The sequence below is a fragment of the Centroberyx affinis genome, unplaced genomic scaffold, assembly GCF_046629955.1.
Source record: "Centroberyx affinis isolate AG114_WGS23_722 - 3 ecotype Tasmania unplaced genomic scaffold, CSIRO-AGI_Caff_v1 ptg000331l_1, whole genome shotgun sequence".
Lineage (NCBI taxonomy): Eukaryota > Metazoa > Chordata > Actinopteri > Beryciformes > Berycidae > Centroberyx > Centroberyx affinis.
Genome location: NW_027279006.1, coordinates 109,669 through 128,419, shown reverse-complemented (window position 1 = coordinate 128,419; position 18,751 = coordinate 109,669). Strand labels below are relative to the sequence as shown.

General features: G+C 40.8%; 1 protein-coding gene across 1 annotated transcript; it reads right to left on the bottom strand.

The window, feature by feature from the left end:
- Positions 1-389: 389 nt before the first annotated feature.
- LOC139641006 (protein NLRC3-like) lies at positions 390-18,314 on the bottom strand. Its single transcript, XM_071515215.1, has 10 exons — positions 18,224-18,314; positions 17,831-17,941; positions 17,251-17,329; positions 12,191-12,419; positions 10,216-12,016; positions 9,926-10,099; positions 5,761-5,931; positions 5,620-5,666; positions 5,145-5,486; positions 390-475 (listed from the first exon to the last, which is right to left on the bottom strand). The coding sequence occupies exons 1-10, from the start codon at positions 18,286-18,288 to the stop codon at positions 390-392; spliced, it is 3,105 nt and encodes a 1,034-aa protein (XP_071371316.1). The 5' UTR covers positions 18,289-18,314.
- Positions 18,315-18,751: the final 437 nt, after the last annotated feature.

The window sequence follows — 18,751 nt, the reverse complement described above, 5'->3', positions numbered from 1 at the left end:
TCCTACTATGGTGTGAGACTGAATCTTAATGTTTCTACAGCTAATGGTAACTACTAGTACTAATGGAGCAAAACCTGCACAGCTAGTTCAGGCAGACAACTTGAGTCATGCTGCAGTCATGTGATACACACACTACTCATACAACTCTTATCAAGCGCCCCCCTCTCAATAAGGCGGTCTATTTAAGCTTCCCGCACCTGCTAACACACTTTCGCAACCAGACATGCTAACCAGACATGATTTCATCATCCCCACCTCCACCCAGCATCCACCTGTAGGCTCTGAGTCTACGTCTCCCCGGGGGGAAGTTCCCTATTGTCACTCTGCTCTCTTAGGCTAGCTAGGTGCACGCTCGCAGGGAGTGACAGGATCAGAGCCTAGACGCCAAACTAAACTCTGTATATATATTTACTTTGTTGGCAGACTGAACTACTATTACTACTACTATTACTACAGCTACTACCACTGAAACTTCCTGATTCCATAGCTAATAGTAATGTATCTGACCATAACTGTGCCAAGAGAGATCTTTTACTTCTGGACAAGTTTTGTATGACGATGTATATAGTATACTAGTATTCCTAATAAGACATATTCTTTGGGTTTATACCAAATATCAAACATGCTATTTTCCTGAAGCAATTATTTGTTTTTAACATGCTCTGTATCACATTGTAGCGTAAGATTTTAGAGGTGTGGTTAGGTAGGAACACTCCCATGTCATCTCAGCAGTAGAAAAAGCCACGAATCTGCTAGAATGTAGTCACCCTTGAGAAAAGGATAATCAGGACCTTTACTTACTTTAGGCATCAGCTGAAAAGAACATTTCTGTGTTGGTGACAGTTTCATAAAATCTAGACTGTTCTTGAGGGTGTTAAACTGCACCCCCAGGGGATTATTGCTATACTGCAGCATTCAGGCATATCATGTAAAGGATTACAATCTGTCTGATGTTTTGGTCCCAGACATATTTTATTTATGAATACTTCAGGCCAAATGGTTTTAGGCTAGGCACTGTATAGTGATATGATCTCACTGCATATGTATATCCATGAGTTTTTAATGTATCAATGGACAGTAAAAGATTTGCTTAAATTTGCAATGTTTGTACAACTGAATTCAAACAGACCTCTGTTTTGAGTCATGGTGGTTTATGAAAATTGCAAAAAGTGATTTTCTCATGTTAAATTCCTGAATATGCCTAAAGTAAAAATTCTGAAGTGAGTTTTATGACTGACCCATTTATGAATGAACTAACCTTTATTATTCCATCTTCATTACACAATAATAGTAGACTTACACTAAATGATTATACAGCTGGTCCACAGTATAAGCCCTTTAAACAAATGCACTTTTCCCAATATGTGTGTGTCAGTTGACCCAGCAGGTTTGTACCCATGTCTGTCCCGTCCACTCATCTGCCACTGTGCAGTGCTATTTCATGAGCGTGTTTACATGCATCCAGTTTACCAGATCAGTTTGCATCCTGGTTAAGGTCATAGGATAACTGTAGGCTATATGTGCCTCTTCAAAAAATGTAAATATTAACACCTCTGAGACGCTGACATTTTCAAATTATTTTATTAGATTGTGCGCATTGTCTCATTATAGGAAAATAAATTCTATATTTCTACTTTGGCTAGACGGAAAAACAACAGCTGGCATTTATCAATGAAACCGCTGCCTTGTTAACTTGCGTAGTTATTGTTTTCAATGAGGAAAGTGAAAATTTGTGTTTTTGGTTAACTCCAGTGTCAGTGCAATGGCCAATGTCTGGTGAAGAATAATAAAACAGCAAAAACTTAGATCACTCTGAAGCCAAAACCAGGGATGGGCAACAGTCTGCAGGTTTTTCATTCCAACCAAACACAGCATCTGATTTCACTGATTAGTTCCTCCTCTCTGGTTGAAGGTGTGTTAATCAATGAAATCAGCTGATCACCCTCATTCACCCATCACTCTGGAACTATGAGAAGGGAGAGGAGGAGGAGGAAGAGGAGGAGAGCATGGAGGAGTCCACTGCTGCAGAACTGCTAGCCGTCACAAATCCACTGTTGATAGTGAGGATATTGTTGTTATTTCTGATGGTATTGTTCTTTTTGCTGTCGTGGGTGCTGTTGAACCTCGCTGTCACTCACAGCAGAGCCAACACTGCCCCCTGCTGGTGCTGACCAGGTACAAAAAAAGTATAAAAAAGTGAAAAATAAATGAGTATAAAATAATTAAACAATAACAAACATGTTCAATTCCAACATTTTTGTTCTAAAGGTGTGTATTAGTATTATGAAATGCAACCATGTATTTCAAAAAGTACTAATATTAATACTATAGAACTTCAAGTTTCACCATAATACTTCTTTACATTCACTGCAAAAACAAAATGCAATGTCAAACATCAGTAAGCTAGCCAACGTGCACACATGCCATAGCAAGTACTGGATAGCTCTGATAAAAAGCCCCTCTGTTCTGTGAAACATTTGTGGTCAGAGCTCTGGTTAAACATCTGCACACAACCAACCCTCCCTCCACACAAAAACCTCCATCCTCAGGTACTCTCACACTGCTGTAAATCATTGATCTGTGATATTCAGTACGACACTCCAGGAGTTATTTGAAGTGATGAAGTGTTGTAATTTACTTTTTTGGTGAACCCATTTTCCCTCTACCTGCTCGTCTACTTCAGTTAACAAGGCTACCTCAGTTAATGATTTCCTACGTTTCCCAAAATGACTACAATCCCCAGAGAACTGGCGTCATTGGGTTATATGACCTAATTAATTTGGGAAAAAGTCAACTGAAATTTGAATGGATTTATACATAAGAGAGATTTTCTCAAATTGTTGTTCCTCTTCCAGTAATCACAAATATATTAATTTTACTTCTTGGGTTTACGTTATTTACGTTATAAGTTATTTTAAGGTCAAAAAATGGCTATCCACTTAATATCCAACGATTGTGCCAACTGTTGTCGCTAGTCCACTGCAAAACACACTACTTGGGTGGAGAAATTGGTCTATCTGCCTCTTCTACGGTGGATTTCTCCCTGTTGAATGTCTCTTGGTGCAAAATGGTGGCTCTAGCAAGAAGCCCTCACTCTTTGATTCTGAGGGACTGACACCAAAACCTGACGTTTACCATTTTCCCATGAGGCATATTCAGCTCAGCCAGTCAGGCAGTAATCAGATGCTTCGTCAGATGGCCTCTAGAGGGCATCTTTGGTAAACACATAGATAGTAAACATGCCACAACATAAAAAGTTGGTCAGTGTATAGAAATGGATCTAAATCGATCTCGAATGTGCCTGATGTGCATCACATCCTGTCAGTCATTTGGGGAAGCACAGACCAGCAGCATTGTAATCGAACAGTCTCCTGTTGTGAAAATGAAAAGTGAAACTTAAAATTCCACAATTTGCTCCAAACTCACACTAGCAACAGGATTTGTAAGTAGTAACTTGTAACTCGTCTTCTGCTGCCCTGCAAACTTTAACGGTAGGTATTAGTGGTATTAGTGCTATAAGTGCTTCATTGAATTGAATTGAATTGAATTGAATTGAATTGAATTGAATTGAATTGAATTGAATTGAATTGAATTGAATTGAATTGAATTGAATTGAATTGAATTGAACTCAACACACATGGCATGGACCTGTACAGGGTCTGTGCTATTAAACTCCACTGTAGCTGTTTTGGAAATGTCTCGATTTGAGGTCACTTTGTCTACATTGGGCCAATTATCCATGGAAATAATAAAAAGTCCCCGTCAAACTACAAAATGGGCCCAGAAATTTTTATTTTTTTATTTATCAATACACAGCATATGATGTTACTATCTCTTGTGCCATAATCCAAGGTGGGCATTCATATAGAGGCCCAAATCAAAGTTTAATGCCCTACATAGTTTGGCACCCAGATACATTTTTGATCTTCTGACCACTTATGTGCCAGGGTCAAGATCTGTGGATCGGCCTATTGCCGTCAAGGCACCCAAGCTCTGGAGTGACCTGACAGATGAGAGTAGGCTAGCAAATTCTGTGTCTTTTAAATCCTTTATTAAAAAAAGCTTTTGTCAAAGCCTTAAGTCATGATTTGCATTTACTGTTGATTTTATGTCCTCTTTTATATCTCTTCCTTATATTTTACATTCTCTGATTCTTTTTTGTGTTGTTTTAATCTGTCTTAGTGCTATATTTTGTGCTTGTTTTGTGAAGCACTTTGTAACACTGTTAAAAAAGCTGTTATACAAATAAAGTTTATTATAATAGAATACACTGCCATGCACATGAGTACCACAGAAAACATTAGGCTATACCATCATAAATCTACAGTACCATAACACAGGCAGCAACATTCACCAGCTTCGACTCAGCAGACCCAAGTCCACTACACTACTGTCACTGTCATCTGCACCTTTGTTACCAACGACACTACTTTACAGTGCACACTGATATCAATATTCCTTTCTGTTCCAACAAATGCACTTCCACACTATAAAGTTACAAAACTACATCTGCACCCTAGAAAGTTCCACACTATAAAAAGTTAGACACTACATCTGCATCCTACTCTTGCCTAAGCAGAGAGCAGATGCCCGGCTAATTCAGCAGTCAATATATCCACATTGTATCTGCTCTATGTACCACTCCACCGAACTCCACTTTAGGGTGTAAGCAATGTTTATCATTGACTGTAAACTGCAGTAATTTTTTCCCTTGCCGCTAGTGGCTGTGTTACGTTACGCAAAATTATATTCTGTATTCACTCAGTGAGGGGGCATGTATGCACTGCTGAGGAGTGCGGGTGGCGGGTGGGTGGAAGACTTGTGTTTATCTACTGTACTTTATCTTGTCTTTATGTCTATCTGTGTGTGTGTGTGTGTGTGTGTGTGTGTGTGTGTGTCCAGGGCAGGTATGTGAGCGTTCCTCCGGGACATAGGAGGCTACTCGCCCTCCTGTATCTGATACAGAGACACTGAGGAGCCAGTTGATCCAAATCCAAATCTAAACCCAGGGTAGAGGGGTTCAGTGAATGTGGAGTGGAAGGTGTGGAGGTGGATCAGGGTGTCAGAGGAAACTCTGTAGAAGGACAGAGTGCCAGCAGACCAGTCGAGATACACTCCTACTCTGTCAGAGGAGGGGGGGATACGTATCTCTGTTTCTCTATGATTGTGACAGGCATAGTAACCATTACCAGAGCAGTACAGACTCCAGGACTTCTCACTCAATCCAAACTGAGAGTCAACACCTCTTCCTCTCCTTCTGATTCCTCCGTAAGTTGCTCCTATGTGAACCGCTCCTTTCCATTCGACTTCCCAGTAACAGTACCCAGTCAGACCATTTCTACACAGCACCTGTTCCCAGTAGTCAAATCTCTCTGGGTGATCAGGATATGGCTGCTCTTCATCCACCCATGTCACCTTTCTGTTGTTCTCAGACAGAGAGAGGTTCCTGTTTGCTGTGTTTGGGTCCAGTGTGAGTTCACAGGCATCTGATGAGAGAACAAGACACAATACAGCAGTTTTTGATCTATTAGACCTGTTCTCTTTATATTTGTTGATTTGTTTGTTTCTTTAAGGGCTTCTGTCTATAATTTGCTTAATAACACTAGAATCACAACTTACACCTGAAGGGCACTGGTTTCAAGCGATGCTTTCCACCATGGTCAACACTGTGGAAGAGGTAGAAAGAAATACTGAGACAAATGGGCAAAACTACACACACACACACAGTGCATAATACAACTGCAGCGTATCTTAATCTACCTGAGAGAGTCCAGTCTCCAGTGTGGATCCTCCAGTCCAGCAGAGAGCAGCTTCGCTCCTGAGTCTCCTAGATGATTGTAGCTCAGGTCCAGCTCTCTCAGATGGGAGTTGGACTTCAGAGCTGAGGCCAGAGAAGCACAGCCTTTCTCTGTGACCAGACAGCCTGACAACCTACACACACACACACACACACACACACACACACACATTAATACCTTTATTTATGTCCACATATCAACAATGCTCACAGGATATACCCAATATGGACACAAAGCATTGATGTGGTCACTCTTTTTAGACACATGTTTTCATCACAGTCATAGTGAGCCAATGTTAACAAGGCCCACTACACACACACAGCTAGAATTGTTTTCTTCATTGACTTATAGTCAGTTATTTCTTGTTTATTGTTGAGGATTAATTTTTCCTGCTTTTGTACACAGGGGCTTTCTGGAAAATGGAGCATAGCTCCCATTGTAAAATTCCTATTTAAAATAAGATACGTTAGATTTCCGACTCTGAATTTAGTTGTGATAACACAATCTAAAGACTTCTCTGGATGATTAGTATTGGCAGGGGAGGTCAGTAATTTAATTTTGTCCATTCACATCGGTAATTTCAGTCAGTCATCCGGACAGTAAAATCATTTACTCGGGGACTGTGGTAATCCAGGCACTCGCCCACTGTCATCCACAGTACAATAAAACAGGCCCAACACTCGCCCTAGGACGTTCGAGTTAACACAAAGTACTGGAGGTAATTTCAGCCAGTACTGTTACCAGGGCAACCAGACAAAGTCACCGACATGGTTGTTTCAGACGGAAGCATTCCAACGAGTTAAACACAGGAACGCTTCCCAATTGGGGTCCTACTAAATACCGCATACAACCGCATACTCCCGCAAAGCCATGCCTTTGATTCCAACCAAGTTTTCCAGACGGTTGATTAAAATAGAGTGATTAACTGTATCAAAAACAGAGCTTAGATCCAGGAGAATTCAAACTGAACAGTTAGCAATAAATCATTGGTAACCTTAATAAGAGCTGTTTCAGTGCTGTACCAGGAACGGAAACCAGACTGGAATTGTTCAAAGATGCTATTGTTATTCAGGAAGGATTTCAATGGGTAGAAACAGTTTTAGATCATAAGTCTTAGATAAAAATGAACGTATTGAAATAGGCCTAAAATTGTTTAAAACAAGAGGATCTAGAGAGAGCTTCTTTAGTAGGGGTTGGACTAATGTATGCTTCAGACTTGAAGGGACTGAGCCAGAAGACAGGGAGCAGTTGACAATAGAAAGAATGTGTGGTCCAATGGCATGAAATACAACTTTCAAAAACCAAGTAGGCAGGCTGTCTATTGAGTAGGTGGAGGATTTCATATGAGAAAGAGAGACATTTGCTCAAAATGGCAGTCGGCTCAGAAGAAATGTTAATTTCTATGGGGGTAGAAGAATCTGATGCGATGGACTCAAAAATATCAAAACGTGCTCGTAAAATTCATGACTAGGTCCTCGGTGGAGAGATGAGGGAGTGCTGGGACACTCGAACAACGAGCCAAAAAAGCTTGGCAGAATCGAGGAGCTGACATACTGTTAAGAGAGCGAGAGCGGATGCAAACAGGGGTCATACAACTATACAACCGCATACTACTGCATACAACTATACAAACGCATACTACCGCATAATACTGCATACTACTGCATACTACTGCATACTACTGCATACTACCGCATAATAGTTCATACTACCACATACTACCTCATAATACCGCATACTACCGCATGATACCGCATAATGCCGCATACAACTATACAACCACATACTACTGCATAATACCGCATAAAACTATAAAACCGCATACTACTGCATAATACTGCATAATACCACATACAACTATACAACCGCATACTATCGCATAATACTGCATACTACCGGATACTACCGCATAATACTATACTACCACATACTACCGCATACTACTACCGCATACTAACGCATACTACTATACCACCGCATACTAACGCATACTACTATACAACCGCATACTACTGCATAATACGGCATACTACCGCATACTACCACTATCAACTATTTAATTAATGGCCAACTATTTTGATAATCGATTAATCGGTTTGAGTAATTTTTTAAAAGAAAAATAAGTCAAAATTCTCTGATTCCAGCTTCTTAAATGTAAATATTTTCTGGTTTCTTTTGTTGTGGACAAAACAAGACATTTGAGGACGTCATCTTGGGCTTTGGGAAACACTGATCGACATTTTTCACCATTTTCTGACATTTTATAGACCAAACAACTATAATAATCGAAAATAATCGAGAGATTAATCAACAATGAAAATAATCGTTAGTTGCAGCCCTACCACATACTACTACATACTACCGCATACTACTATACAACCACATACTAACGCATACTACTGTACAACTGCACTGCAAAATACCGCATACTACCACATACTACCGCATAATACTGCATACTACCGTCTACTACCGCATAATACCTCATTTAAAATTCTAGAAAAGAGGTGTTGAGTGTGTTTATAATATTGTTATTTTTCAGTGTTGTATTTTACAAACATTTTAAATGTTTAGAAATATTCTGCAAATGCCCAATTTCAGCTTTAACTTGACTTAAATAAATTTCAACCTGACTGTGACTTTCATCTTTATTATATTTATCACTGGATAATTTAACTGTACATAACAAACCTCCTTAACACTAATCGCAACGTCTCAGAGGATCTGACACTGACTCTGATGTAAGATTCTGCAAGACCCAAAACAACCTCAAAGCATACTACAAACTACCTCAAATGACACTGAACAACCTCAAAGCAAGCCACAAATTAACTAATTAATACAAAGTATCATGAATTTATTTTTCCAAGACTTAAACACAAGAAGAAAGTTAAGTGACAATGGCTGAACAGCAGCTTATGTTACCGGTGAAACAAGCAAGTTTCCAGTTTTCATATTGATGCACCAACAATATGAAAAACAACCACTGGGTGGCAATCTAAGACCATGATTGATGAGGTGTTCAAACCAAGTGATTGACAGGTCGCCTGTCCAGTGATCGACAGGTCGCCAATTACAGATCAATAGTAGGCAGAGCTGCAGCGCTGCAGACGATCTTCGGCTTTGCTCCAAAAAATGTCAACATGGTGGCAACCGTAACCTCCAACTTTTGGCTTCCACACGGCCCCTCAGAAACCTATGGGTGACATCAGACTCACTACGTCCATCTTTTTTTACAGTCTATGGTTCAAACAGAATTAAGGAAATATATGAAATTATGGTATTTCATGATGCGGTAAATTGATTATGCAGTACTTTGCAGTATTATGTGGTATAATGTGGTACTGGTATCATGTGGTACTATGTGGTACTACATGGTATTATGCAGTACTGTGCGATACGATGCAGTATTATGCGGCATATACCGTTCTATAGTAGTATGCAGTAGTATGTGGTAGTATGCGGTAGTATGTGGTATTATGCGGTAGTATGCGGTAGTATGTGGTAGTATACGGTAGTATGTGGTATTATGCGGTAGTATGCGGTAGTATGTGGTAGTATACGGTAGTTTGCAGTAGTATGCGGTAGTATGTGGTAGTATGCAGTATTATGCAGTAGTATGTGGTAGTATGCAGTATTATGCAGTAGTATGCGGTATTATGCAGTAGTATGCGATTGTACTGTATAGTTGTTTGCGGTAGTATGCGGTAGTATGCGCTATTATGCAGTAGTATACGGTAGTTTGTAGTAGTATCCGGTATTATGCGGTAGTATGTGGTTGTATAGTTGTATGTGGTAGTATGCGGACCCTGAAAAATTTTGTCAATACAAACAGTCGAACCAATGATGTTCTTAGTGCTTTCATTTGGTCAAATTTTAGAGTTCTCAGTTCAATTTGCTGCAGAATCTAATACACGTTTTCTGGTATTGTAGGTTTCAAGGCAGCAAAGAGGGAAAGTAGTGAAATGTCCTCATGGAAAGCGATTCACAAGGACTTTAGTTCCAAATGATAGATCACAACTGGTTTGAAAATCTGAAAATCCTACACAGTTTCAGTAACTAATCTTAACTTGTATGTAAACCAGGATTTAAATGACCATATGTCAAACAGGTTGAGGAATACTGACCTGAGAGTTTTCAGTTTGCAGTGTGGACTCCCCAGTTCAGCAGAGAGCAGCTTCACTCCTGAATCCTGCAGGTCGTTGTTACTCAGGTCCAGTTCTCTCAGACTAGAGGATTGGGAGCTGAGAACTGAGGCCAGAGCTTCACAGCTTCTTTCTGACAGATTACAGCCACTCAGCCTGAAGAATAATTAGTGTTGAAGAGAAAGAAGAACTTTGGAAATTATTATTTTCTTGTCTTCTGTCAAAAAGATTGCATGTAATATTTTTAATCTATTATTTATCTGTATACCTACAGTGACATATTGGCAGCTTTGACCACTGGCAGCAGCTTCAGAAGTCCCTCCTCTGAAGCAGAGTATTTCTTCAGGTCAAACACGTCCAGCTCTTTTTCTGATGACAATAAGATGAAGACCAGAGCCGACCACTGAGCAGGGGAGAGTTTGTCTGTGGAGAGACTTCCTGATCTCAGGTACTGTTGGATCTCCTCCACTAGAGAACGGTCATTCAGCTCATTCAGACAGTGGAACAGATTGATGCTTCTCTCTGGAGAGGGATTCTCCCTGATCTTGTCCTTGATGTACTGGACTGTTTCCTGATTGGTCTGTGAGCTACTTCCTGTCTGTGTCAGCAGGCCTCGTAGGAGAGTCTGATTGGAGTCCAGTGAAAGGCCCAGGAGGAAGCGGAGGAACAAGTCCAGGTGTCCATTTGGACTCTCTAAGGCCTTGTCCACAGCACACTGGTAGAGTTGTTTTACTTTAGAGTTGTTTCTTAATAGTGTAGACCACCAGGATGTTGACTGTGGTTCTGACAGTAGATTGACGTCATTGTTGATGAATGTCAGAAAGACATAAACAGCAGCCAGAAACTCCTGAACACTCAGATGAACAAAGCAGAACACCTTGTCCTTGTACAGCCCACGCTCCTCTTTAAAGATCTGTGTGAACACTCCTGAGTACACTGAGGCTGCTGTGATATCAATGCCACACTCTGTCAGGTCTGGTTCATAGAAGATCAGGTTGCCTTTCTCCAGCTGCTCAAAAGCCAGTTTTCCAAGCGACAGAATCATCTGTCTGGTCTCTGTAGCCCAGAGTGGATCTGTCTCAGCTCTCCCATGATACTTGACATTTCCCTGTTTGGACTGAACCACCAGGAAGTGGATGTACATCTCAGTCAGGGTCTTGGGCATCTCTCCTCTCTCATCTGTTTTCAACACATGCTCCAGAACTGTAGCAGTGATCCAACAGAAGACTGGGATGTGGCACATGATGTGGAGGCTTCGTGAAGTCTTGATGTGGGAGATGATTCTGCTGGCCAGCTGCTCATCTCTGAATCTCTTCCTGAAGTACTCCTTCTTCTGTGGGTCAGTGAACCCTCTCACCTCTGTCACCATGTCAACACACTCAGGAGGGATCTGATTGGCTGCTGCAGGTCGTGTGGTTATCCAGAGGCGAGCAGAGGGAAGCAGTTTCCCCTTGATGAGGTTTGTCAGCAGCACGTCCACTGAGGTTGACTCTGTAACATCAGTCCAGATCTCGTTGTTCTGGAAGTCTAGAGGAAGTCGACACTCATCCAGACCGTCAAAGATGAACACAACCTGGAACTTGTCAAACATGCAGATTCCTGCTTCTTTGGTCTCAATAAAGAAGTGATGAAGAAGTTCCACCAAGCTGTACTTTTTCCCCTTCAGCAAATTCAACTCTCGGAAAGTAAACGGAAATGTGAACTGTATATCCTGGTTGGCTTTGTCTTCAGCCCAGTTCAGAGTGAACTTCTGTGTTAAGACTGTTTTCCCAATGCCAGCCACTCCTGTTGTCATCAGTGTTCTGACTGGTTTATCTCTTCCAGGTAAGGGTTCAAAGATGTCTTCACATTTGATTGTTGTTTCTGGTATAACTGGTTTCCTGGATGCTGTTTCAATTTGTCTGACCTCATGTTCATCATTGACCTCTCCACTCCCTCCCTCTGTGAGGTGGAGCTCTGTGTAGATCTGATTCAGAACTGCTGGGTTTCCTGCTTGAGGAATCCCCTCAAACAAACACTGAAACTTCTTCTTCAGTTTGGATTTGAGTTTACGCTGGCACACTGCAGGAGTTTCTAAATGGATAAACAACAAAGAACATCAGTGAGAGAATGTTACAGTAAATATGAGTAATTTAAACATTTTCTCCATGCAATCTATTCAAGCTCCTCAATTTGTCCACCCAGGTCATTTCCTCTATACATTCCGTTAAACCATTTTTTTTGTATTTTTTTTTTAAAGCCTCTTACTGCTCTCCAGAGAGTCTGCCAGCTCCTCTTGCTTCATTCTCCTCAGGAAGTGCAGTGTGATCTTCAAAAGTGCCTCTCTGCTGCTGCTCCTCTGTTCTTCCTCCTCACCATCCATCACCTCCTCATCCTCCCTCTGCCTCTCTATGCATTCTGGGCAATCTGGACTCAGAACCCTCTGGAACTTCTTCAGCTCATTCCTCACAAAAGTGACAATGTTCTCCTCAAGCAGCTGGAACAGAATATCCAGTTGACACATTACATATTATCAGCATAACCTATTTGGACTTTTTGGTAATACCATCTGACAATATTTGCCTACTGTATGAGGAAAGTTTGGGACACTTTTTCCTTGCAAATGGAATTAGAGGAAACTAAGAAGTGTTCTATTCTCCTGAGTTTGTGTTGGCGAAAGACTTAAGCTCATAAGGAATTGAGCCACTCCATGGAAACTGGGAGATATTCCATATAATGACCTGATCAAACTTGTTGGGAATCACCACAATCAAACTACTGAAATTCCACAGCCATGAAAGGTATCAAGGACAGTCTGTGGCCAATTTTGTTGATGAATTGCGCCAACTTTCAGAGAGCTTTGTGAGTTTTAGTATGTGGCAGCCCTTTAGATTTATCATGGCATGGAGCTTGTAATGCAAAATACATTCAGCAGGTCAGTGGGAATGCACAAGCAAGTGTAGTGCATCAAGTTCAAAAAAAGATAACTGGTAAAAAGTGCTTCAGGTGTGGAGGGGCACATTATGTGAATTTAGGAGGTACATTTAAGGAGGGTCTGTCACATACGCAATAAAAAGGGCCAATTAACTAAGAAGGGCAGGAGTACTAATGGCAGGGCAGGGAAAATCAAAAAAGACTCACACCAAGTCAGTCACACACCAATAAGGATGAGAGGGAGTCTACGGAACCCTACTATGTCACAGAGAAAGCCAAGGAAAGGATATTCAATTTGAGACTGACTCAAGGGATAGAGCATCAGTCATTTGTGAAAAGACGTACAAAAAAGCATGGAGGTCTAAATGGCCAGCTCTCAAACCCTTAACAATATACCTGAGGACACATACAGTTGAACTCATTCCTATGCTAGGAGTGGTGTATGTGGACATTTCAGCCAATAGCCAGGAAGCAAAAGGCAGGATGTTCATTGATTGACTCTGAAAGAAAATTAAGTTTCTCAGTACATCATTCAGTGGTATAGTGATGTGTTTTAAGATAGAATGTGTACACTGAGGGGCGTGACAGTGGAACTGCATGTGCATCGTGGGGCTACCCCACATTTTGAATGAAAGGCTAAGTTGAGGAAGAGACGATTTAAAAAGCTAGGTATCATCAGGTCTGTAAGACAGCATGTATTTGTGGTGACTGCAAACGTACGGCAAGCCAGGTCCCGAAGTTAGACAAGATGCAACAGGTGGAGGATCTGTTATTCTATAAGTCATTTACCATGCTAGACATGACCCACACCTGTCCACAACTGCTACTAGACGAGCAGTCAAAGGAGTATGTCACAATTAACACCCCCAAGGATTTGTTCACGTACAACCACCTTGGGCAATGAACAATCTGTTGCAGGGTATCCCACATGTGGCAGCATAACTGGATGACATTTTCTTGACAGAAAGTACAGAGGTGCGGCATTTAGCCAACCTGGAACAAGTACAGAGGAGGGTCCCAGACACTGGATTACATTTTAAGCAAGCAAATGTGTTTTCCAGGCACAACGTGTGACGTACCTAGGGCATAAGATCACCACTGAGGGTCTGTGTCCAGTGGAGGACAAAGTCTGAGGAAGTTCCCAGCCCAAGGAACCTTTCTGAGCTCTCTGGCCATCGTTAACTGTATTTGAGAGTGCAGCTCAACTGTCATGCTTCAGCACCTTTGTTGAAGGCTGCAGAGAACCTGCGGCAGCGGGCCAGAGAGAATCTCCGCTCGTATCTAATAAAGCCAAAAGATCATCATTAAAAAAAATAAATAAATAAAATATATATATATATATATATATCCCATGTTATATATATGGCATGTTGCCAATGTGTCAGTGTCACAGCAGGGAGTGAAGTAATGGGACTTCACCCCCTAAATCAATAGATCCCTGTTAGAGGGTGGAGCCTGTGTGAAATAGAATGATATTTACATATGGTAACTCTATTTCTATGATCACAAGTAGAGCCCTGTAACAAGTCATCCTGCTGCTCCATGAGTCACTGAAGACTAAGTGGATGAGGAGTGGTGTTTATAGTGGGAGCCCCCATAGGGTTAAATAAGCTCACACTGAGTTAGAGGGCTCTGCCTGTGATCATAGAGCTAGTGTTACCATATGTTGTTTTCTGTTTTCTCTGCTTCACAAGGATACAAAATGGGATTGGGGTCAGGCACAAGAGAAGGCTTTCGAGGAAGTGAAAGACCTGCAATCAGTTAAGCTGCTGCTTCATTATGATCCAGACGGAAATCATCCTGTCATGTGATGCCTCGCCCTATGGTGAGGCATCACATGACCTATGGAGCACTATGGGCAGTGATTTGCATTATGCATGCTGACATGCCTAAGAGGGGATATTCACAGTTAAACAAGGAAGGTCTTGCTATCATTTTGGCTGTCAAGCATTTTCATCAGTATCTCTACAGTTGCTCATCTGACTCCTCAGCCTTTCACTGAAAAGGCTTCAGCCAGAGTTCAACACTGGCTCTCAGTACACTATAGTGCATGGAGCTAGAAAGAACAAAGCAAATGCAGACACACTGAGCAGTGTACCTTTACCAGATATACCCACTGCAATGCCTGTTCCTTCACAGGTTATTCACAGGTTATAGAGGGATTACATGAGGCTCACCCAGGTGCATCCCAGATGAAATGTCTCACCATCTCATCTTTGGTGGCCCACCATGGACCAGGACTTTGAGAACAAGGAAAAATCCTACTCTCATTGTCAAACTAACCAGAATATGGTGTAACCAGTAACCTTGCCTCCATGGAAGTGGCCAGATTGTCTCTGGTCTAGGCTACATGTGGACATGTGGACTTTGTCCATAATGATCTTGTGGACAGCTTTAGCTCTAAAGTCATAAATGTTATTGATACCATTGCCCCCATAAAGATTAAAGTTGTCTCTGGTAAGAAAAAAGCACCATGGAGGAATACCACACTGGTAAAAGCTCAAAATAGAGAGTGCAGACAGGCAGAACGCAGGTGGTGAAAAACCAATCTCCTGATTCATTATAAAATCTATAAAGAGACTTCGCAACTCTAAATTAGAACTAAAAAGGGAAAGGCAGTCCTTTTTCTCCAAGATTAATAAAAATAGCAATAATGCACACACTTTATTTACTGTCGTTGACAAACTGACAAACCCCTCAGCATCAGTCCCTCCTGAACTGCTAGCTAACAGCTATGTTGCCTGTGTCTCAGCATAAAACCACTTTAATTAATTTGGCACATTTTCACCCCCTAGATTATGCAACCTTGACAGAAATTGTCCAACACCTTAGGCCTACTACCTGCTGCCTACAAGCTTTTTTAAAAATGTTTTTAACTGCATAGTATCAGATGTACTACAAATAGGTTCAAATCATATTTACAAGATAGGGACTACTTTGTATCGATTGGCAATTATGAATCTGAGCGAACAAAAATCACATGCAGACTTCCTCAAGGGTCCATTCTCGGGTCTCTTCTATTCAATATCTGCATGCTCCCCCATGCTCAGATCATGGAACATTATAACATCTCGTACCATACTTATGCAGATGACATACAACTCTACATAACAGTGTCACCACATGACTACAGTCCCTCACATTTGCTACACTGATATAACTACACTGAACAAATCAATGAGTGGATGTGCCAGAATTTTCTACAACTGAACTCAGAAAAAACTGAAATAATTGTTTTTGGCATCAGTCAGTGCTCACCTTGACTCCATGACACTAAAACAAATCAAGCTAGAAATCTTGGTGTAGTTATGGACTCGGACCTAAATTTCAACAGCCATATAAAGACAATTATAAAATCAGCATGCTACCACCTTAAAAACATAGCAAGAATTAAAGGATTTGTATCTAAACAAGATACAGAAAAACTAGTTAATTTTCAGCAGGCTAGTCTATTGTAACATTACACCGGTCCTCAAATCACTGCACTGGCTTCCTGTATGTCAAAGGATAGACTTTAAAATCCTATTACAAGTCTATATAGCACTAAATGGTCTCGAGCCCAAATAAATTTCTGATTTGCTTGTATGTTAGGAAGCAGCCAGACCCCTCAGCTGGGACAGGTTTACTCAGTGTTCCCAGGATCAAATCCAAGCAAGATGAAGCAGCTTTTAGTTTCTATGCTCCACACCTGTGGAACAAGTTTCCTGAATACCTGAGGTCTGCTAAAACTGTCAGCTCATTTAAATCAGGGCTCAAAAATGATTGTTTACTGCGGCTTTCCAATAAATTAAATACGTAACTTCTTTTTAATCTTTAACTATTTATTTGCTTGTTTTTGTTTTTACTGTCTTTTAAATGCAATTTTAATGTCTTTTCATCTTCTTGCTTTAAATGTCCTTTAAATGCAATCTTAATGTCATCACAATGTCCTATTTTCAATATATTCTATGTCCTTGTAAAGCACTTTGAATTGCCTTGTGTCTGAATGCTGCTATATAAATAAAATTGCCTTGCCTTGCCTTTGCAGGGACTTTCATGGGTCAAGTCCACCATTTTATTCTAAGTGAAAGACACATCACAGGTCCCACAACCATCGAGAAACTTAAGCAACAGAACTCATACCAGCAGTGTCAAGCCAGCCAGAATAAAAGAAATATGACTTCCAGTCACAATTTTCAAAATCAAACATACATTATCTGAGTAATATAGTGCAAAGTGAAAAAAAAGAGTTTATGTGAGTAGAAGGGTACTGTAGTAAGTGAAAATACAATTTTCTGTTGCCTATACAACCCAATATTTTTCACTAGTGTGTGAGTTTTTTTTCTTTTTTCTTTTATTTCTTTGTTTGTAGCTGAAGTAAAAGGTGACACACCATAAACCACACATTTACATACCATAAATATGGAGTCCAGGTCTGTTTGATGCTCCTTGGCAGACTGACCACTGGGAACCTCTGATCTCTCCTGGTGAAGTCTGTGGAGAAAACATGATGTATTGGATCTCCAGATATCAAAACACACACAAACACAAACACACACACACACACACACACACACACACACACACACACACACACTGTTGAACACTATATATGATATGAAGGCTTGAGAAAAAACAAACTAGAGCAAGAATTTCAGAAGTAGCAGTATGTCCAGTGTGGAGGAGTCTCTAATCATGGCAGAGGCACATCATCCAATTTTGTGTACAAAATAAGTAAAGAAGAGATGCAACATGGCGACTAGATGGTAAATTGATATGCATAATGAGTTGATAGATGTTTTTGAGTTACCTTAGTGATACTAAAGGGCATGCTAGTAGCTAATAGCTAACTAGCTACCACTCAGCCCTGAGCGTAGCATCACTGCCAAATGGCAGCTAGTTAGCTATAAGCAGCCTCCACACATTTTCATTGTGAAGAGTGAAGATAATTTGCTGGGCAAAATCAGATGCGACCAAACCTTAACGTTAACTTACCTCTTTTCAGAAGAATGTTTTTCTTTAAAATTAAGTGGTGAACTCTTTGACCAGTCACTCTGCATGGACACACAGCTGGGTACAGGGGAGTCGGGTCTCTCCTGCTGCATCCTGGTAGAAATAGAGGCCAGCTACTGAACAATAAATACTGTTGAACACTATATATGATGTGAAGGCTTGAGAAAAAACAAACTACAGCAAGAATATCAGAAGTAGCAGTATGTCTGCATCTAAGAGCTGGATGGATATAACAAACACAGTCTAAGGTCCTGAGTGAAAACTATTACATAATGGTAGGAGAGGATGTTGGTGTCCATACCCAGTCTCGCTCTTTGAATCTCCCTTAAAGTTCAATGGACATTACATAATAATAATAATAATATATTGACTTACTGCTTTTCAGTAGGATGGTTTTCTTTAAAATTAATAGGCAAATCCTTTGACCAGTCACTCTTCATGGACACACAGCTGGGTTCAGGGGAGTCTGGTCTCTCTCTGGAAAACCACCAGGGTGGGAAAATAAGCATTTTAGTCAAGCAGCCACAGTAGCTGGTAGACAAAGAAACTATCAGCCAGGCATTTATTTTTGTAACCAGTCACATTTAAACACATACAGCTAACGTAAAAAAAAAAAATGCATGCTGTCAGTGGTTACCTGAGGACCCCCCCCCCCTCCCCCCAGCTCTCAAACCCTCCAGATCTCCAGATATCAAAACATACACAAACACACACAGTTTGTTGAAGGTGTTCTGTCATGATGGGTCTCGGTTAAAACACAAGGTGAACTCCAATGATGATCCCTGATTCTCGGATGTGATGTTTTGAGAGAGGAAAACTAAATTAACAGAGTCAACTTCTGTGATGGTAACAAGTAGCATCAGACTTTAGTTGTTATTTTCTCTACATGGAAAAGCAGATAAT

What these genes read in the sequence shown, in the direction of transcription:
- LOC139641006 (XM_071515215.1), bottom strand. Translation starts at nt 18,288, where the DNA reads ATGAAGAGTGACTGGTCAAAGGATTTGCCTATTAATTTTAAAGAAAAC. An exon ending in TGCAAACTGAAAACTCTCAG is followed by an intron (nt 5,932 to 9,925) that starts GTCAGTATTCCT and finishes GTGTGTGTGTAG; the next exon opens with GTTGTCAGGCTGTCTGGTCA. An exon ending in TGGAGACTGGACTCTCTCAG is followed by an intron (nt 5,667 to 5,760) that starts GTAGATTAAGAT and finishes CCTCTTCCACAG; the next exon opens with TGTTGACCATGGTGGAAAGC.